At 39.2% G+C, this 22,999-nt stretch overlaps 1 protein-coding gene across 1 annotated transcript in view; it reads right to left on the bottom strand.

Annotated features, from left to right (window-relative positions):
* Positions 1 to 22,999, bottom strand: part of LOC136839614 (arylsulfatase D-like) — an 86,514-nt gene that overhangs the window by 41,849 nt on the left and 21,666 nt on the right. Inside the window, exons 4-5 of the mRNA XM_067105901.1 lie at positions 11,133 to 11,296; positions 5,210 to 5,380 (exon numbers count right to left, since the gene is read on the bottom strand). Of these exons, the coding sequence (XP_066962002.1) occupies positions 5,210 to 5,380; positions 11,133 to 11,296 (335 nt within the window). The remainder of the gene's footprint in view (positions 1 to 5,209; positions 5,381 to 11,132; positions 11,297 to 22,999) is intronic.

Genomic DNA, 22,999 nt, shown 5'->3' with positions numbered 1-22,999 from the left:
CAGTTGATTCCAAAGCTGTCACCTCCCTTGTGAGAGGGAGACCCCTTCTGCACAGAGATGGTCCAGCAAAAGGCCAGGAGACAATAAATCAGAGCTGGATGTATCTGCAGTGTCAGTATGACACTGTCCATAGATACACAGTATTTACTCTGATGAGCCAAAGAATGAGGAAGTAGCTTACTAGACCAGCTGGATTTAAGTCAATTTTCTTGCCCAGAAACCAGAAAAATTACCTGATCCAAGACCCTGTTAGTAAGTTGGGGCCATGGCAAGCCAATTGAGGGCCTGGCTCTCTCTGAGAACTCAAATGCTTCTTGATGGCTGAAAAGATGTCTGTGGATGAGCATATGGTTCCTCCCTCAAGGTCATTTTGCTCATAGATAGCCTAATGACCTCCTGGGAACGCATCTGCACCTCGAGGGTGTCTCGGTCCTGGGGTAAAGGACACTCAGGTCCTTCCAGTTCCTGGTCCTCCCAAGACACTTCCTCTGCAGGCAAGAGAAGCTCGTCGGAGGCCCCAGGGGACCATTCCACCACTTAGGCATATAACCTTTCTGGTTCTATGATTGACCCAGGAACATATGCCTCTGTTAGAGGGCTAGGATGAGAGTGCAAATGCTCCCAGTCCTTGCCCCCATACCTGTCAGATCTCCACTTCTCAGGAACACCCAAAGAAGACAAAGCAATAGTTGAGCAGTCCCAGGCACCCTTGTCCAGCTTTAAAAAAGATGGACCTCTTACCAGGTGAGCAAGGCTGAGGGCAGCCATCAACCTGCTGTGATGACAATCTCACCCAAACATGAATGAGAGCTGTCCTGCGAACGTGCCACAGCGAAGCCATAGCTTCTGCAGGTGAGGAAACCAATTGGGGACCTCCTCTTGCTAAGTCTTGGTGATGGAGCTGCTTAGCACATGTCACTATCCTGGAACCACTGAGTTGCTCTCGAGGAAGAACATGAGGAGTGGGGGATGGAAGAATGAGCACCTGCATGCTGAATTGCACATATTCTAGCTGGACCTTACTGGTAGGGTGCAGCGCACTGGAGGTGTGCATACCCTGCCTGGTCAGCCAGCCTGGCTAGCCTGGGTTCCAGGGAACCCTGAGTAGCAGTTGCACCAGTGCATGAAGCAATGAGTGCAGCAGTACACTCAGCACCACTAGCACAAGTCTTGTCAGCAGGGCCAGTGCTAGGAATTGCTGGGCCCAATTAGAAAATTGAAAATTGATGTGTGTTTACATTTTATGTAGTATACTTGTCTTAACCAGAAAAAAACTTTAAATGCTTGATATAGTACATACTAAAAGACAGTATGAAAGTTTTAATTTCTGAATACAAGGTAAGGCAATTACGAACATACTGTTTATACACAGGTCTTTTAGAAAGTCTTTCAAAATAATTTCAAAGTTAATGGTTTTAGCAGTGTCATTTTCTATAGACAGCATTGCCAAATTGTTTAGTCTCTCTTGTGAAATGGTTGACCTTAAGTATGTTTTAATTAGTTTGTTTTGAAAAGCTTCTTTCCCCCGATGTGACTGTTACAGTCACTGTTAAGTAAAAGCATTAGGAAATGCTGTAAATTGATTGTTTACTACCAGGTATTCAAACAGCTTGAGGCTTAATAACACTAGAGGGAAGAAAATTTTCAAAGCTTCAAGTTCTTTGGCCAACGGATAGCCATCCACATCTTTAGTTGTTTCAGTAAAGTTAAGTAAATCTTAGTTTTACCAGACCACTGAGCTGATTAACAGCTCTCCTAGGGCTGGCCCGAAGGATTAGACTTATTTTACGTGGCTAAGAACCAATTGGTTACTTAGCAACGGGACCTACAGCTTATTGTGGAATCCGAACCACATTATAACGAGAAATGAATTTCTATCACCAGAAATAAATTCCTCTAACTCTTCATCAGCCGGCCGGGGAATTGAACTCCAGCCCATCAAGTGACAGTCCGTAGCTCTACCGACTCACCCAACAAAGAGGTAGTTGTTTCAGTAACTACTACCTCTGCATCAGTGCTCTGTTTTATTGTGGTGTCAGTTAAAGCTGCTTCAAGGTCTGCTGTGCATTTCCTTAGTTCTGCCTTTTGTAAACTTTGAGTTATTTAGAAATCCAAATAATTTTACATGGTTTTTAAGTTGTTGAAATCTAGACTCTATAGATTGAGTAGCTTGGTCTAGCACTAAGCTGAATTTTTTGTTAATATAGCATGCATAATAATGCGAGGAATAATACTTCCTCATTCTTCATTTCGTTTTCGGTAGCAGTTTATTCCTCTTAGAATACAGAAAAAGCTTCAAATGATAACTCTGGTGCAGGGTCCCCATTGTCAGTCTTCTCCACAGAAAAAGGCTGACTTCTGGAAGCCTTATGAGACTTCCTGCAGGGAGAGCCAGATGTAGCTGCCTTCCTCTTCCACCACTTGGAAGCTTTGGAAGAAGGCGAGGAGGCAGAAGAACCAGATGATGATGACAGATAATGACAACAACTTCCTCCTATGCTTCTTTGATTTCCTCTTGCCTAGTCCAACCAAGATCAATGCTGAGATCATACAGAGGAGTACTGCCTCCCTGGAGGAATGTCACAATCCAAGAATCGTTTCAAGTTCTTTCAAACTCTAAACAATAAGGATTCAACACCAGCAATTGAAATATGGGGAATGAATATAAAAAAACTCTCACAACACTGCAACACATTTATTCACAACTTTATATACAAAGAAAAAGAAATGTTGCTTCCCCTTTTCTCTCATTCAACGTTACTCTGAACAAGACAAATCTAAGCAGTTATAGATAGGGGGAACAGGTTGCAAGATAGAGTAATCTTAATACTTAGATGGTGAGTTGGTTAGTTATCCTTTGTGGCTGGAGTTTCAGCTGAAGAGATGATGCTGGCACTATAACCTTGGGTTCGTAGACGTCACAAAAGGGATGTCTTCAGGATGCGGCAGCAAATGCTGTTTCTCCAAGAATCCAGAGATTGTGCAAATGGAGGGCAGGAAGGGCTGGCGACTCGTCCTCGCTACAGGCAGGAAGGGCTGACAACTCATCCTCGCTATAGGCAGGAAGGGCTGACTACTTTTTTTCATCACTGGTATGTTCGGGCAGGACAAGATTTTATGGAGATAAGAGTAAAAGTTGTCTGAAGGGGATACCCCCACCGGAACTTTGCTTTGTCCAACCTCTGGTTGCCCACTCTATCTGTGTCTGTCTATATCTCTGTCTTGGGAAGTCTCTTCTGGAAGCTTATATACCTCTGTATGGGCGGAGCTAAGACAACAGAAATCGTCATTCACATATAAGGAGTTTTTTTATTTTCTGCATACTGATTGGTTCCTTAATAACCGGCCCTTTCCGGTCACACCATAGAAGCTTCCAGAACAATTTTCTGATGCAATGTGGATCGAATATTGTGCCATGTTACAAAGGCACGGCATGAGATACCATGTGGTGTTGTTTCCACAAGAAAGGGTTTTCATCAAATCACTAATTGTTCAGGAGGCGTTGACAACAATAACTGGCTGGCGATGACATCAAGCAAACACAGGAAGCAGTCACATCTTGGAAAAGAGATATTTATTTTTCAATATATTTCAACATCACTGCATCAACCCATGACAAGGAAGAAGACAACTCCTCTGGACACATTGCACTGGGTGCCTGCAGGGTTACAGTATACTTGGGGGGCAGTCAGAGAGCCAGTAAAAACTGTGATTATCAAAGTCGTAACAGTTACAGTATTAGTAGTCACTGGATCACCCTCCCAGGGCAGAGATGGCCAAGCAAGGCTGAGATATTTGCTCAGGAAGCCCTTCATTCCGCCCCGAGAGAGAACATTCATCAGAAAACTCTCCCTCAGAGCGGAAAGGAGACTCAAGAGAGATGCCAGTATGGTTCCCCCATGGTGGCTCTCCAGTGAACGATCAGTAGGAGTCAGTGACCTGTTTAGGGCTAGCAACTACAGGTAGAATCTTGGAAGGAGGAAAAAAAGTATCAGAAACCTGCTTAGGTGTCTCCTGCAGAGTGTTCCCTCCAATAACACTAGGGAGACTTCTCTCTCTTCTTCCTCAGAACAAACTTCACCCATTGTTCAGATGGCCACTCTTGACAATCTGTGCAAGAGGCTATCTCTGTTGCAGGTGTTTCCTATACAAACCTATTACATGGGTTGTCCTTACCAGGACAATGCCTCATAACCACAGGCTTCCTAGGGTTAGAGGAAGAAGGTTTACATGGGTCGTGGGTCTGGTTCATTTTCAGCGATACAAGACAAACCATGCAAAAATAAAAGCAAGGAATATACAGCAAAACAGCAATTTATTGTAAGCAGAATCGGGAAAAGGTAGAGTCAAAGAGTCAGGAATGCCATTTGCACATGATGGCGGCCAGAAGGAAAGTGGAGTGCAGACCGACATGTGGGCAGGGCTCCCCCGTACATGTCGGCAGGTAACTACCTTGTTAATAAGTTTAAACGGCCGTTTCCAGGTCGCGCTCGAAGATATAACCTATGTAGAGAATGAAGGTTTGTATTTTTTTTTTTTTTTTAGAAACGAGAATTTTGTTAAGGAAATCTTCTCAGAGAAGAAATCCATCTCTGGAAAGGAATGAAATGGAGATATAAAAATGAAAATACTCAGTTGAATCTATAAATTCAAATAAAGCATATCCTGTTACCTTGAATTCCTTGATTTATTGACTGATTAATAAAAAAAATGGCGATGTAACAATTAAGGCTAATGACACCGGAAGTATTTCTGATTAAAAAAAATGATTAAGAGGTCAGTCTTGGACACTAAACACTATAGAACTAGCAAAATGAACAATAGTTTGTTTAAAAATATATACAAAGGATTTTATTACTGATAATGTAAATTTTGAAGAAGAATCAAAACCTCACGAAATCAAGAACCTTCAGAGCAAGAGAAATACTGCATCTTGTTTATTAAGAATAATTCTTTCTCATGAGAGACACATCATTTGGAAAACTCTCCAGAGATAAATGGTGGAATATTTGTTTATATATTGACACAAGCACGGAATAGTCCTTACAATTTTGCCATCCTTTATCTTAAATTATTAAATTATTATTGAAAAGCATCATATTTGGAGCTGTGGAACTGACGATCAATTACGGTAGAGCTGATTAATCGTAGTTATGACATCACTCACACAAAAAAAGGTTATATGGGAAGAATTCGCTGGTTACCTTACCTTCCACCATCTCTGTGTGTGGAACTGAAAATGGGTGCTAAAGAACCAAGATATAAGGAAAAAGAAGCTCAAGCAGATTCCGAAGAATAGAATTGTCATCCACTGAAATTCCATCTTCCGTCCGAAGTAGAGTAAAGTTAGCACACTGATCAACCATGATCCTATAAGAGCCTGAAATATTTGAGAGAAATCATTAGAAAGATTATTGCTGTGGTTCGGACTGTATAACTGACAATTTTAAGGTCTTCTCCCGCAAGCAGGGTTAACGTATCCTTATATTAGTAAAAATGGCTTTAGTCCTTTGCTGTATTCACAAGACTAATTTCACCTTCAGTTTATGTGATTAAATGGAGATCAACTGACAATAAAACAAGAAAACCAAGACTACGTGATTTTACTTTATTTAAATAATGTATATTAATGTTTTAAATGGATTAAAAGGCAATGGGTGCATTTTGCCACAACCATGCAAAATTTTTAAACCGAAAAGAAAAAAATTCCTTCATAGCACAACTGCTCGCAATTCAATACAGGCAAGTATATATATATATATATATATATATATATATATATATATATATATATATATATATATATATATATATATATATATATATATATTATATATATATGTATATATATATTTATATATATATATATATATATATATATATATATATATATATATATATATATATATATATATATATATATATATATATATATATATATATATATATATATTATATATTTATATATCTATGTATTTATATATTATATTTATATATCTATGTATTTATATATTTATATATATATACATATATATTTTATATTATATATATATATATATATATATATATATATATATATATATATATATATATATATATATATATATATATATATATATATATATATATATATATATATATATATATATATATATATATATATATAACACACATTACCACAGGTGAAAAATAAGAAACAGGGTGTAGGTCTGACCGGTTTCGACTTTATTTCCAAGCCATTGACGAAGGACTGATACAGAGTGTGAGAAGTCACAAATATATATACTGCAAGAACAGTAGTATATATATTTGTGACTTCTCACACTCTGTATCAGTCCTTCGTCAATGGCTTGGAAATAAAGTCGAAACCGGTCAGACCTACACCCCATTTCTTATTTTTCACCTGTAATAATGTGATAAAATGAATCACGTACAAAAGTGATAATAATTATATATATATATATATATATATATATATATATATATATATATATATATATATATATATATATATATTGTAACGTGCAATTGCTGCTTACAAGATCATGTGAAGCTCCACTTATTTTGAAATTAACATTAAAAGAATAAAGCTTGTACAGTACAGATGGTGAGTCAACTTCATGACCACCAGAACCGAGGAACAGGGAGTGATCAAAACTCCCCTGACATTAGCACCAGTTAAATCCTCGACTCCTTCACGAAAAGACTCCGCCCACCCTCGCTAGGCCTTAATCCCGCCTTTGTCAACCTTTAATTTCCCCTGGGTACTGTCGTTCATCTCCTTGTTCCAGCAACCACTCCTGTGGAATCCACCAAACATGGGAACCGGTGAGTTAACGGACAAATGCCACACGCGGGACAGAGACTGAAGGCAGAACCAGAGGCTATATAAGGACCTGACCAGGGGTCGTGTGAGGAGTTCATTACCAGCCAGAATCAGGGTAGAGTCCTTGCCCTGTCGGCCTCTGACCATCCTAACCCCCTTTCTGACCCAGTCAAACTTTGTTGTGAACATAGTCCTACCAAAGTCCCTTGCCTTATTGCAAAGTCTGGCCTGCACATCAGGGCAATGCATCCCACGGGAAAAAGGTGCAGTCTGGATTTGGAGTTTGGGATGACGCCCATTCTTCCACTATAATTTTCATTCTTTCTGATATTTCTGCCCCTTGGAGTTCTGAGAAAATAAGTGAAGTGTTAATGTTTTAATTATAAGTAACATAAGCATTTCGTAGCATTTGCTATTGCATATTGTTCCCTCTCAGCCTTCAGCACTCCCCATGAGACCGTGAAAGTGTTTTCTTTGCATCAAAGTGACTGTAAATTTGTATTGCTGAATAGGCTTTTGATGCTGTGTGGCTACCTGTTCGTCCACGGTGCCAGTTCCTGAATCTCCGACGTGGAAGAACACTTCAAGAGTAATTCCTGAAGACTTACATACCTACGTAGCAGAATGCTGTATATTTACTTATCGTTAGAGGTCCTACCATAGTGTGATTTTATTTCAGAGTAGAGTTAATTCTATAGTTAAGAAATTTCGCCTTAGATTGTAAAGTCTTTTGATACTGGAACTATTTGTTTGTGACAGATGTAGTAATAGTGCCAAGGAGCCAGTGAAGAGCTCCCTTTGCAATATCCTTCTGATCTTTGTAATAAAATCTGATTATTGAAGTCGTGCATTTCCTTTGAAAACCATCTAATTTACTGTTAACTTACTTCTTTCATGAGCTTAGCCCAGTCAGATGAGATAGATTGTGTTTAGGGCTATATAGACCAACCTGGGCTAGGCTCAGAAATATATATATATATATATATATATATATATATATATATATATATATATATATATATATATATATATATATATATATATATATATATATATATATAGATATGCGTGTGTGTTTATGTGTATGTGTGTGTGTGTGTTTCTGAATCGTGAGCAATTGTTCTTTTTTTGTGTGAATCACGTTGTACTTCGGTCCGCATTTTGACTTGAGGCTCCTTACAAATAGTTAGATTTTCGGAATCAAAATTTGTATACTTTTGGAAATATGTACCCATTGCGTTTTAATCCACTTAAGACATTCATTAACATTATTCAAAATAAATAAAATCACGCAGATTTTGTTCTTTTCTTTTCAATTGAGCTCCGTTAGTCCATAGACGTCGTCGAAAGTCACAGTAGTAAAACTATAATAACCCTTCAGTATAATCAAGTAATTTGCTGCCTTTGTTTCCGAGACAGGTGACTTTTAGGACAAGAAAAATTGTGACCCTTATTGACCATCCCTTCATCTTTTCACTAGCCAGAGGGCGTTGCTTTGATTATTTTCACATGTCCTGGGGAAAACCAAATGAGAATTTTTTTCATTGTCGAATTGCTAAGAGATTAAGGCTTATTGCTTTATTTTAGATTCGTGCGCAGAATCACGTAGTCTTGCGTCGCATTCATAAGAACAGTAGTCCCTGAACGACCTGTTAAATTGTTCCATTGTGTATTTTAAAGGTATTCCGTGAACGCGACACCAAAATGTACGCAAGCTTTTTTTTTTACCATTTTTGTCGCTTGGTAAAGCGGGTTATTGTGTTACTGTTGTAAAAATTGCTGCAGTAGTGTAAGAATAGAAAACAAAGTTATTCTGAAGACCAGCGTGTTGCTGAAGAAATCAGTATCGTTCATATTATTGCTGATATTTCTTTGTTAACTGTGCTGACGTTTTTGTCAATCATGCCTGTGCATTTTTATGTATTTGACTAGGTTAAAGATTGTGCCTGAGTGAATGACTGCATGCCTGATTAACCCGCTACTGGACACGATCAGGGTGAGGCTTGGAATCAATTTCTGTAATGTTGCCGTTATTTGTCATTGTATTTGAGTCAGTTTTCGAATCCTTTCCTTTTCCAAGGTTAGTGTAAGGTTCTCGTGTTGGTGTAAGTATTATTGCTACCAAAGTCTTTTAACAGAAGATTTTATCGTTGTGTTTCATTGTAGTGTAGTAGGTTATTGCTCAGTCTCTAGTGTACACATTGCTTTGTCGTTTTTATTCTACTCGATTTTGTTTATTTGTTCAGCTTTCAGCTGTAGATAACATAGCATTTACCAGTTTATCCGTGTATGAATCTGCTGTGATAGTTTTAAATATGCTGGCTCAATTATATCTAAAGTGGGTTTTTTTTAAGTTACTTGAATGATTAATTCCATTGATCTCCATTTTTTCTTTTTGTGGCTTTTTGTGAGATCCTTCTCCCGCGTCATTGTATTCCAAACTGGACCCTGATAGTCAAGAGAAGATAGAGATTCTTCTTCTCCATTACTTTCCACCCACTTCATTAGCATTCCCGTCTTATATACATATAAACTAATCAAAATCTTTTGTATGTGCTGCTGCACCGTTCTTGTAACAGTACATATATATACAGTATATAATGAGAATTACATGGCCACCAGAGACTTCTGCGTATCTGTTTTTCAATTTATTTCCTTCACCGTATCAGGAACACAACTCCCACAGAGATAATGGGAATTGCGTTCCTGAAACGATGGTGAAGGAAAAAAATTGACTACTTATGCTGAGCTGTCTATTGGCCATCTTAATGTTTAATTTAAAAATTCGACATGTATATATATATATATATATATATATATATATATATATATATATATATATATATATATATGTATATATATAATATATATATATGTATATATATATATATAAATACATGTATGTATATATATATATATATATATATATATATATATATATATATATAAACTCAATAAATGAATTAATTTAACCTTGAGCATAAATTACCCCTAGAGGAATTATATATGAATCCTCCCACACTGATGGCCATCCCAAAAATAAGGCGTCGATTCGAATCCTGCGTACATTGCAAGGACTTATTACATATAATTCCTTTCGGATGTAAGCAATTTCTAGGATAAAATTAATTAATTGTTATTGGATTAGTATTTCAAAATATGAAAACGAAATGTTTAAAATCAATGACAAACTACCACAAATACACAATATATATATATATTTATATATATATATATATATATATATATATATATATATATATATATATATATATATATATACCTGTAGCTTCCAAAGCAACAGCTCGGAGAACAATCCAAGGCAGTTCAGGGAAAGGCACTGTCCTTATGCATTTTATTATAATATGCCGACGTTTCGCAACTCCTCATAGTTGCATTGCGGGTTCGCATCGATGCTCATAGAGGAGTCAGCTTTAGAACCGGGAGCAGATTATCCAGCCCTGAACAGTCTAATATCAGGAATCACTCGAAGATATGTAAAACATTCATAGAAAATAAAGATTTTTCAGTAATAGGACAAGTACAAAAAGCAAATGATTTAACAATACTTGAATCTATTATTATCAAATTAACTGTACCACCATTAAACTCCCACACATCCTCTACACAACTGTTTATTGCCTGATGGTCTTGTTAAGTTGTTTCTTCTCTGTCTGTATGTTTATTTATTTATTTATTTTCTCTCTCTCTCTTTTGTAATACTCAATGCGAGTGCAGTAGTTTGTTTTTAACTTCCTTCTGGGTAGGTTGTTACAGCCTTTTACTTGTTCTTTTAGGATAGGTTTTAGTCATTTTATTGTGAACGTTTTATTGTAATTGTAATTCTGATTTGTGATTTTAATTTTAATTTACTGATTGCCATGTTCGCTGTTTGCAGCCTGGAAAATGCAACTATGAGGAGTTGTGAAACGTCGGCATATTATAATAAAATGCATAAGGACAGTGCCTTTCCCTGAACCGCCTTGGTGTGTATATATATATATATATATATATATATATATATATATATATATATATATATATATATATATATATATATATATACATATACATACACACATACACACACACCACTGTGACATTCCTCAAGAGGAAAAGAATCTTGTGAGAAAAAATAAAGTGCTTGCATGTGTGCATATATATATATACATACATACATACATACATACATACATACATACATACATACATACATACATACATGCAAGCACTTTACTTTTTCTCACAAGATTCTTTTCCTCTTGGAGGAGTGGCTCTAGTACGTTAGCCCTCGAGTTCAAGCTACCTGATGAAGAGGCTGATTGAAATCTATTATCCAGAATGGATGGTTCCCTCTGTATTCGTGCATCAGTGTGGTGGGAATTCCATAAAAATGTTGGAAGCCATGCTTCTTAGGCCCATCACAATCACGGCCTAACAACGCGCAATTCATACCAAGGTGCCATTTACCTGAAAGCAACAAATTTTAAGTTATTATTTTTGTACTTCTCTCTTATTATGATAAGTTTTCCAGATAATTCCTGAAAGGTTAACAAAGAATGGATTTAAATTCCGAAGTTGTATTCCATCGTCATAACATTATAAGAGAAATGAAACAGAATTTTGTTAGTGTATGAGTGGTGTCACCTGAGGATGCAATCTGGTATCTTTCAAATCTTGTGTAAAAGTCTGTACAAAGCTGCATATCTCAGCTGTAATGATGGAAACTACAATAACACAGGATCCAGACATTGTCCAATCTACACATAATGACAAATTTTAAAAATAAATTCTATTTTTCCTAGGTATGCAAACCATAGCCTTCCATTTATGGAGTCCTTCCACGAATACACTGACAACTGTGTACTAAATGAGAAAATAAAATAGTAACGCAGGTAGACCTAGGGCTTGATGCCCTCCTCTCCCCAACCTACTTCCGTTATTGTTACTTCCGGCGCATCTTAGATTATATTACCTCCTCAGAGAGCAGTATGATGCAGGGTGGAAGAGGTGGATTTCTTCCTATATGAAAGACTATGGTTTGTATACCTAGTAAAATACAAAGTTCTTTTTAAATTTGTCATTTGTTCCTACAGGGATACAAACACTCTGCCTTTCTATATAGAGACTCACCCTCTAGGTGGGATTTAGTACTCTCTCCAGTACCACTAATGAGGTGGAGTGCTTAATTCGATCCACTGGGTCTGGATCGTGGACACAAATGACTATGTACTTTCGGATCCTCCAACCCTGACTCCATATTCCGTTGCCCTCTGATGGATCAGGAGGCCATGTCCGCATCTCTAGCATTAATACCCAATCCCTCCTCCTGTCACGTCTGGTAGTCTCAAGCAATTGTCTTGTAGGTGTTCCTCTGCTGGTCATGTGACCAATAGGTTTGCTGTTCCCTTCTGTTTCCTTTCCCTTCCCTTTTACTGAGGGGACGGGTCTTTCTGTCACTTCTACAGTTAGTAGTCCAGTGTTTTTTGGTACCACTTCCCTTACTCTGCTCCAGTTGGTCTTGTACTCTGCTCTGCAAGTCTGACCTACATTGTTACTTACCCTGTAAGAGGGGTGTGTGGAATGTTGTGTATACTCTTCCATCACCCTGCTTGCTGAACCACCACCACCAGTCCAAGCACAAACCTATTCAGGGACTTGTGGGTGATGTCTCTAATAGTCCAGCAGATATTGGCATAAATATGACCAAATTGTGCCTTTGATGATAAAAGCATGAAAGTTGGCAGAAATGTTCAGCAGGTCAATACAAATAAATTTAGCTATAGGGCCATCTCAGATTTTGCCTGTAACAAATCTGGCAGCCATTTTTGTTCCGCCATTACCGAAAAATCATATTTGGCTTGTAAAATGAAAACTATGCAAGCTAGGATAACAAATAAGGTGTCTTTTCCTAGGTTTTCAGGGTCAAGGAGCATTCTGAACACAAAAGAAGCAATATCTTTGCTAGTTTATACTATTTTGGTGTTTCAGCACACGATACATATACTTTATGGGGTTCGAAAGTTCTTGTGTTGACAAGATATTTTGTAATTTGTTAAGTCACACTGCAATCATTTATTATTGAATGTAAAATGAACTTCTTTTCAGCAGACAAATGTTATTTATTCCTAAAAATAAAAACTTTGATACTTCAGATTTGAGGTTATGCACTTATTATTAAACTGTAAAGTCTGTCATATATGTGATACATAGATATACTACATGGAAGTTCTTTATTCTAGAATGTCACATTCTCCCCACATCTGCAGAGAGCTGTGCAAGGCAAATTAGCCTTAATGCATTCACAGTGTCCTCTGCAACCTTTTGTACATCTACACTTAAGTAGCTCACGACATGCGCTTGAGGCTTCAGGTAATGTGCTCCATAGAACTGCCCAGTCTCCATCAATGTTCTTCTGCCATCCCCACTCCTCTGGGGAAGGAATTGCTGGTTGTTGAATCATTGCTTGGCCCCAGCAATATGCAGCTTGATACACTGCCCTTTTGGTGTGCTGCATTAATGCAGCAAAGGTGGGTGCGATGTTTTCTATCTGTCGTCCCTTTTGTGAAAACAAGATTTTTCGTGCCTGATTGACTGAGGTCTGACTGCTTGTCCGGTCATAGAGCAACACCACAAACCTTTCTATATGGCTTATCCATTCATCAATGCTTGATGGTGATGATGTCAGTACTGTGAAGGTCTCTGTAATCTCTGGGTAATTATTCCATGCTTCCCAGGCTGTCTTCTTGCCCCTTCCAGCAAAGAATGACACTGTATCACAGCCTGTGAATGCATGGAACATAGGCAAAGCTCTTGCGGCTGGTCCCATTGCTCTTGCTGTCTCATGAGCCATGATGTGATGCACATTTTTTCCTGTACCATAGATTACCACAATTGGTATATCCAGTCTAGCTGCACCAGCTACAGCAAGAACCACAACATCAGTGTCTACTGTACACACCGTTGCAGATTGGGCACCATGATGTACAGCATCTTCAAGATGAAGAATAATCCTTGTATCTGCCTCTTCCTGACAACAAGGGGCCAAACCATCCTTTGATCTGGCTGGAGAACAGAGGACATCTTGATGGTAAGTACTAATGAGCTGTTTACTGGTTGGTACGGCTGCATATGATATATGATATCAGACTAGCAAAGGCAATGCCATGGTTAATGCTTTCATTGTCTTCATCCTTTGTCTCTCCAATATTTCTAGCTTTGTTGTAAAGTGCAGCCAAGCATCTTGCATGGTATTTTGCTTCCTGGGCAATTAAGTCACCTGCACTAAGTTTGGCAAGCAAAACTGTATCTTGTAAAGCCAGTGCACATTTTCGGACCTTGGTATCCAGTTCAAAAGTAGAGACTTCATGAAGAACCTCTCTGATGACAGCCCACAAAAAAAACATGAAGTTAAGGATTGTTGAGTTTCTGTACTCTTACGTGTATGTTTTTGGCTTGTCACTTCTTTTTCTGTAGAGAATTTTCGTTTTTGTGCTCTGTCCAGTTTAGTCTTGTTGTATTTCAATCTACATCCATCATGAAATTTTGCTCTCTGATTTACAAGTGTCATTTCAATGCCACCTCCCTCATCAATCCTGTCTAATTTTAATGACCTGGGCAACGCTCCACACTGTTCAAAAGCATAAAGATTTTCAGCTATAGTCTTGTACCCAGTACCAGCTGTACTTCGCTTAATATCTGCTGGGCAGTGTAGTCTCTCATGGGTGTTCTCTTGGCATATAAAGCACAAGTTCCAGTCTGTTTTCTCAGTTAGCTGTGTTTCCTCAAGCTCTTCTTGACTCACCATCCTATGGAGTTTTTCCATCCTGATCTGTTAGTAATAAAGCCCAACTGTACAACTATAAAGCCCAACACCACAGCTATGGCTATGTACTAAGTCTATCTTCTATGTTTAACTTGGCCTGTAAGCAGAGTGAGAAAGCATTAATTAGGACACAGTAGGATAAACATGTGCAGAAGTGCTTTATAATACAACTTTATAATACAACAGCAGAATGTAAAAGTGAAAGTGAATGCATTTGACTCCACCTCAGGCAGCAGTCCACATTGTCAGATATAGAATAGCAATAAGCTGTACATTGACATTTCAGTAATAGGGTGAAGCACATATGGTAGTCAGATATAAAAAGGGTCCTATTTGATAAAATATAATGCATTAATTATATTCTTAAACCTGAAGATATAGTTTTGACATCATATTTGTAATCTTAGCTCATGTGTTGTAAGATTTATAGACAACAAAACGATTTTTCGTTAAATGCAGAACAAATATGGTGCCTATTTTCTCTATCTAGTCATATCTGATGAAATATAATACATTTATCATATTCCTTGACCCTGAAAACCTAGGAAAAGACACCTGATTTGTTATCCTAGCTTGCATAGTTTTCATTTTACAAGCCAAATATGATATTTCAGTAATGGCGGAACGAAAATGGCCGCCATATTTGTTACAGGCAAAATCTGAGATGGCCCTATAGCTAAATTTATTTGTATTGACCTGCTAAACATTTCTGCCAACTTTCATGCTTTTATCATAAAAGGCACAATTCATGCCAATATCTGCTGGACTATAAGGTAGAATGTGGGGAAGGTTGTCTACCTTTCTTAGACTACTGCTTTCATCATTACTTGCAAGGCTGAATGGTTTTATGGAAAAAGACCATGGGACCTATGCTCCTGATGTTGTGAACTGTGACCTTACTAGGGCGGCTTCAGAGCCTTGGCATTTTGGTGTCTGGGCATCCATCCACTTAATGTGCAGTTTGACAGCACAGACTAGGCACAATGTCATCTCTTCCTCCTCTCACTCCACAGAGTCCCAGAGGAAGGGGGCAGAGAATGCTCTTGGACTACATTCCTGCGACTGATTGGCTCTATATTTTGGCTATGAACTCTGGTATGAAGGAAAAACATGAGTGATCTCCACCATTCTGAGTGGGAGTCTTAGTATGACAGGCCATATATTTCTCCTACTCTCTTGGCTGATGTTCAGGTCTCTGGCTGATGCTTTCTGAAATGGCTCATAAGGGGACTCCTGCTGGCCCTCCAGCAACTTTGTCACATCCCACTCAAACGGTTTCCCTTACCTTGGTGGGAATGAATGTTCAAAGCTTCTTATCAGCATAGGTATCTCCTATAACTATGAGAGGTTAATGTCCCTTGACCTGAGGACTTGGGAGGGGTCACACAACTGTCCTTAATCGTTGAGTCTGACAGACCCTTCTTCTGTCTCTGGTGGACCAGGACATCTGCTGCTTGCTGCAGCTACGTCTCGAGTGAGGGTGGCTCCTTTGACGACACCAGCTATAAATAATTGCCCATTTTCCCTGATATAAATTGAGCAGGATGGACAGAGGCTGCCCTTCATCTCCTTCACTGTTTTTTTCCTACATACACCTCTCTTCATAGGAGTTGCTGAATAGCTTCTACTCATGAAGGTGGAGAGAGTGCATCCCCTAATGGTATCTTTGGACTTGTTGCTGTGTGAGGAGGGCTGACCATGGTAGTAGTTGCCTCGGAACCTTCACTAGCAATGCCAACACAGTATGTCTGTGTACCACTCTGTGTGTGGCCAGGGGGGAGCTACAGGTGTTACTTGAAAACCCAGTGTCATGAAAACACTGTTTATCACTCGATATACCAGATTGAACAGAGGGGAGAACTAGATGTCCACATTGTCCCATGGATGCTGGAGTACGCCCTGCATTGCTGCCCTTAGGCCTTGGGCTGGGAAGCAGAAGATAAGTAGTTTTGTGCTTATTCTTGTGGCAAACAGGCTGACCATTGGACATTCCCACCTTGTGAGCAGTTTTCCAGAAACTTCCTTATTTAGGGACCATTCCATCCCACTATTGGGCCCCATTTACTTAGCTGATCTGCCACAATGATTCTTTCCTCCAGGTTATATCTGGCTTTCAGATCTACATTGTTTGACTCTACCCAATCATGCATCTGCCTGCCATATGGCACAGGTCAGGAGAGACTGTGACCTCTTGCTTGTTGATGTAACCCTCTATGTTGGTGAAATCATTCATTGTCACTGCCTAGTACTCCCTCAGTGTCTACTGGAAGCTATGGATGCCAAACACACTACTGTTGTTTTCAACACATTTATGAGCGCCTTTTTCAGCTCCTTCCCTCATGTCCTTGAAAATTATCTCTCCATTCAGATGTATGCCCCATCCTTTGCAGGGTACATCTGAGAACACCAGCTGTCCCAGGGGTGTGGCGCTTGAGGAGACTCCCTGCCAAAACCACCACCTCAGATCTTCCCTAATCTCTTTGCTAAGAGGCACTGTCTATCTGATATATTTCTCTGAGAGTGACTAGTTCCCCTTCCACTACCACTGCAGAGACGGTAAGTGACTCCTCTTCAAGACAAGTTTTTTGGGGATGTTAGGTGGCCTAAAATTGCTAACCTTGCCAGGCTAGTAGTCTACATAGAATCTACTGGCTGCTTTTACCAGATACATATGTGATTGTAATTGACACAATGCCCTCTTAACTTCTCAAATTCTTCACACTTTTGGATATGCTACTAGGCCTATGATCTAAATGAAAAAATATGAAAAAATTCGGATGTCATTATCAGGATTTACTTTTATCCAGAGTATAAGAACAAGATCACAGTACTAACTTGACCACGAGTAGGATTCCATGCCTTGCGAGGGATTCCTGTGCAGCCTGTCTTAGGTTGTCTATCCTTGCCAGAGCCAGGCAGCCCTTCACTATCACCGTATCTAGGATCATCCCTAGATACTTGATCTTCTGATTTGGGGCTAAGTCCAACTACTGCCAATCAGCTGTTATCCCCAACTCAGGCAAAGACAGCCACCTTTGCTGGTTTTTCAGTAACTTTCATTTCAACAGGGTGTGAATCATTAATCATCCAGATACCTCCGCTGATTTATCCCCTGGGAGTGGGCCCAGGCTGAGACCAGTCGCAGCCCCACTTTTGAAGACCTGCAGGGTCATCTCTAGACCAAAGCAAAGGGCTCTGAATTGAAAGACTGTCTAATGGTGTACTAGCTGAAGAAACTTCCCCAAATCATGGTGGATGGTATGTTAGGTAAACATTTTGCAGGGTGTTGAGAAAGTGTAGTCTCCCGCTCTGATAGAATCCAACCCTGAATGGGCAGTGTTCATTGTGACTGTCATCTGCTGAACATCGACCGTCAGCAGTGGGAGGTCTATGTGCTGTGGAGGAGACATGTCAGAACTGAATAAACACCCAGCCCGACTAATATGCAACCAGTTACTCATCTTACACACCTGCTTCCATTGCACTTCTCACCCAAGCCAGCTCACAACCACAACAAACAAAAGAAAGACTTACAAACCAACCAACAAACCACAAACTAGAGTGTTCACAACCTTCCGCCACCAGCACTTACTCATCACACCCCACCCCCCACCATTTTCCTAACTCCCATCTTCTGTATGTCTTATGACATCACAACAGCAACCTTTGTGCCATTCCAAGCATAATGAGAGGACTGGCTTTACAAACACCCAATAAAATTAACAGTGAACTCTGTCTACATTTTGTAAATGTATAATGCCTATACAGTTCATCAGCTTCAATTTTTTCTACATGGCTGTAATCTGTTAAGGTAATCCATCCTTTGTCACCTGACTGTGAGTCTTGTACATTGTACGAATCTGTCCAAAATTTGCTTGATCTTTTCCCTGCGAGACTTAATATAGTCCATTCTTCTACTTGTCCTGTATTTTTGTTTATAGCTCTAACTCTGTTTCCCTTTTTGAATTTAGATATCTCTTCTGTTACCTCACTTTCCCCTTCATCTTCCAGTGTTTCCTCTGCCAAATCTCTCTCTATAGCCTCCTCTCTACCTGCATTCCTTCTCCAGCCCACTACCATCTCTTTTTCTTCCCGCCTGTCTATATTCCCTTCCTTTGATGCACAGGATTCATCCTTCACAGTATATGTTTTATTTATTTTAGGTATCTTTTCTTTTTCTGATGATGTTTTATCTATTTTAGTTATCTTTTCTTTTTCTGATGACAGGCTTTGAATCCTAGTAATATGTATTCGAGCTACTTCTCTTAGAGAATCCACATGTTTGACCACTACTGTTTTACCTGATACCCCCACTACCTGAGCAGGTCCTCTCCATTCATTTTCATTTTCTCTCTTATAGAATACCTCATCTCCCACTTCTGCTTCTTCAAATTTATGTTCTCACACATTTTTGTTTAAAGCAATTCTTATTTTATTACAAGACTCATTTTTGATAAACACTTCTCTGGCCTTATGCATTGCATTCAGTGTATCCCTTACTATACTTCCTTCCATACCTTTCTCTCTGCTGGCAGGGCTTGAACTCTCTTCTCCCATTAAATTTGGCAAAGAAGGGTTTCTCCAATTACTAGCTGAAGTGTCTTTATAAGAGTTTCTGGTTTCTTGTCTTCTATCCAAAAATCCTGACAATCCCTCATTGCCACATCTACCATTACCAAGAACTTTCTTCTGTCTCTCCTGCATCCATTGCTACAACTTCATTAAATATTTTACTCCAAGAAAATCCCACTACTGGTTTAGCATTATTTCTTTTATATCTTTTACATACCTCACAACTTGCAATCAAGTCTGTTAGTAACTTTTTTCTTCCTTTTCTTTTTCTCTCAAACCATCACTCCACTGTGCTCCTTCCGTTAGCTTCCATACATCATCTCCACTTCCGTGACCAAATTGTAGGTGTAATTTCATATTTGCCCCTTTAATTTCCCTTAGACTCTTTCCCTTCCATCCCTCCAGTAACAATTCTTCTACCTTCTTCCTCAAGATTGATATTCTTAGGTGGCCCTGTTTATCTTTTCTTAACTTCACCTTCATTTCCTCTAATACTTCTATTTTAACACAATTATCTTTTAAATTTGTAGTCATACCCATTTTACTCATGGTTTTCTTACCTATTAACCACAGTACATCACCCTGCAAAATTTATGTCTTCAAGTAAAACTTTTTGTTTTTCAATATCACTGGTATTTCCATTACTCCTTTCGACTTGTATGATGATTCACTGAAATTTAATACTTTATTAGACTCTTTCTTAGTGTCATACATTCTCTTTAACTCTTTCTGATTCAACCCCAGTTTTACTAACTTCTCCTTTACAAACTTTTTCTTATTTTTGTCCGGTTTCTAGTTTCATCTTATTTTGAAAATTTGGAGGACAATCCGTAGCCCAGTGCCATTCTGATTTGCATATTGCACACAATATTACTTTCCTTTCTCTGTTTATAGGATTTCTTCCACCTCTACCTTCAATTCCATTTTCCCCAATATCTTTGGTTTTCCCTCTCTCTACCGAATTCTTATAGCCTTCTGACCTCCACCATTCCCCTTCCTCTTTATTCCATAATCCCTCAAGTATTCTTTCCATTATCTGTGAGACCTTTCTATGTTCCAACTTTCCTTGACCACAAGCTGCTAATACACTGATTCTGCCTTCTCATACCTAATTATAAAATCTCATCTTTTCACAAGATTCTCTTTCTATTTTAGAATAATTTTTCATTTTACTGTAGTTTTCCATTAGAGTATCTTTTAGATATACTCCATCTACTTTGGATAAGATTATCTTTGAACCCTCTTTATCCTCAAATTCTTCTCTGTCTATCCCTTCTGTCACTTTAAAACTTTTCTTTTTAAACTCATTCTTATCTCTATCCCCAGATATTTCACTTCTCCACACACCCCAAGCCAATTTTTGACTTGTCCTCTCCATCCTTTATACTCACCCTGTATCCCACTAAATCTACGACATTCGCTTCTCAACTTCCATTCTATCCCCAAATGCTTACTGTCAGATCCGTTCATTTCTGACTAACCACGCTCTGCTACCACTTGAATAAACACCCAGCCCGACCAATATGCAACAATTACTCAATTTACACACCTGTTCCTATTGCACTTCTCGCCCAAGCCAGTTCACGACCACAACAAACAAAAGAAAGACTTACAAACCGACCAACAAACTGCAAACAGGAGCGCTCACAACCTTCCACCACCACCACTATCTCATCACACCCCCTCCCATCACCATTTTCCTAACTCCCGTCTTCCATAGGACTTATGACATCACAACAGCAACCATTGCGCCATTCCAAATGTAATGAGAGGGCTGGCTTTACAAACACCCAGTAAAATCAACAGCATACTTCGTCTACATTTCTTAAATGTATAATGCCTATACAGTGCCTACTTCAGGAACCCACTTAATGAAAATAACAAAATAATAATGATTAAATTTTTAAAACTGATAGATAATCAAGAACTCCCCTCCAACTTAAACACTGCCACCCCCTTGCAGCCGGTTGCACTTACAAGAGGCAGCAGAGTTCAAAGAGCTCTCCCTGAATAGGGTTAGCTTGGATTGCACACACTCTGAACAGGGCGAATGTCCAAGCATGGAATGATGCAGGTTTACCCCTAGAGAGAGCTGAGAAGGAATAACGTGAACCACAGACTGGGAGCACTACTAAACAAACGGATCACACCAACCCAGCTAGAGATATGAACAAGTCACAAGCCTCACTAGTAATAAGCATGGGTTGCAAGCCTCATTAGCAATCATGAGCTTGGCTCACAGTATGCAAGAGTCACATGCCCACTCTGTAGACTTGCTCTATCACGAACTTGGGTTAGGCAGTGAGGCTGTTTAGTGGTCTTGAGCCTGGCTTGGTAGCAAATGTGGTCCCTTAGCAAGCCTGGCTAAGGTACTGAGTCTGGCTCAGGCAGTGAGCCTGAATAGAGCTCTGCATGTATAACTTACACCATTAGCAAATTGTCCACTAACCCTCTCCATGTGACCCTGGGGAGTTGTGAGAAGAAGTTCCTTGTCTGACTGTCCACCACAATTATCTGACCCTAGATAAAGAGAGAGGGCAAAAGCAAACATCATTGCCACCAGAAAACTAGATCCATAAACGAAGCACCCAAGAATGAACAAGCAGTGTGAAAGGGTTACCTCTTTTTGCATGACTCCAAAGAGCTGCGGTGCAAAAAGAAGTGCTCCCTTCATGGTACACACGAGTCACGCTCTAAGCTCACAGTCCTGAGCCCAACTCGGTTACGAGCCTGGGTCAGGTAGCGAACCTGTCTAGAGCCTCACTTGGGTCACTTGCACTATTAGCATATCGTGTGTTAACCCCCTCCCTGCAGTCCTCTGGAGTTGCAGTGCAAAGAGTTGAGGTGTTTTTCTGTCATCATGGAAGGACAAAGAGAACACAAGTAGGTTGTTGCAACCACTTAAACCAATCTGTGGCCTGAGTAAATGGGTAGCAAACGAGCTGCACTAACAGGTCATGCACCTCATCTCTGTGCAACTCCAAAGAGTAGAAGTGAGAAGGAAACAACTCCAGCATTAGGCTTGCAAGCCAAAACTCAACTTGACATGAGCTCAAAAACTTACTGAGAGAAGAGATAAGGGCAGATCTAAGTCTAATTGGATAACACTAAGTGCTGACCCTACCCGGGAAAAGCCGGTCACCTTCAGTAACAGTGCTTCCCCGTCCTTCCTCAAGTGGGGAGGGTACTCTGAAAGAAGCATATCTAGACTCTAAAACATGGGGTTAGACTTCTCCTTCCCCTCGATGGCAGCGCAGGGAAAGAGAACAAGGTCAAGGTGGAGGCAGACAGTGGAACAGATGATGATGAAAGGGGAGAGCACTACCTGACCCTTCCTTTGCTGTCAATACTCGCTCTGGCCTCAGACTAATCATGCCCAGAACTTTAGTCTAAGTCACACTCATTAGAGGAAAAAAATACAGATTATTTCTTCAGGTTAAATCTTCCTCTGCAGGAAAAAGTATCTGACAGAGGGACCACCTTATCCATGGTAGGTCATACCATCACAGGAACTTTCAAGTGACTAGGTCTTACAGACCTAAAAGGCAAATATTATAATAAATAAATCGGAGAACAACACAGTTGCTGATGAACATATTTATAAGCTGCTATGTTCTCAACAAAAACAAAAGTATGTATTCATGAAAATGAAAATTTTACTCCGAATTTCCTTGCAAGTAGCTCACTGACTGGTGGGTTTTGATATATAACACAAATACAAAAAGAAAAAAGGAAAGAGTATAATCAAGTTCCTTCCTCCCGGAAGAAACCTCTAA

Source organism: Macrobrachium rosenbergii, chromosome 1 (genome assembly GCF_040412425.1).
Source record: "Macrobrachium rosenbergii isolate ZJJX-2024 chromosome 1, ASM4041242v1, whole genome shotgun sequence".
NCBI classification, from domain to species: Eukaryota; Metazoa; Arthropoda; class Malacostraca; order Decapoda; family Palaemonidae; genus Macrobrachium; species Macrobrachium rosenbergii.
Note: the sequence above shows the minus strand (reverse complement) of the source record. Positions and strands in the feature narration are given on the sequence as shown.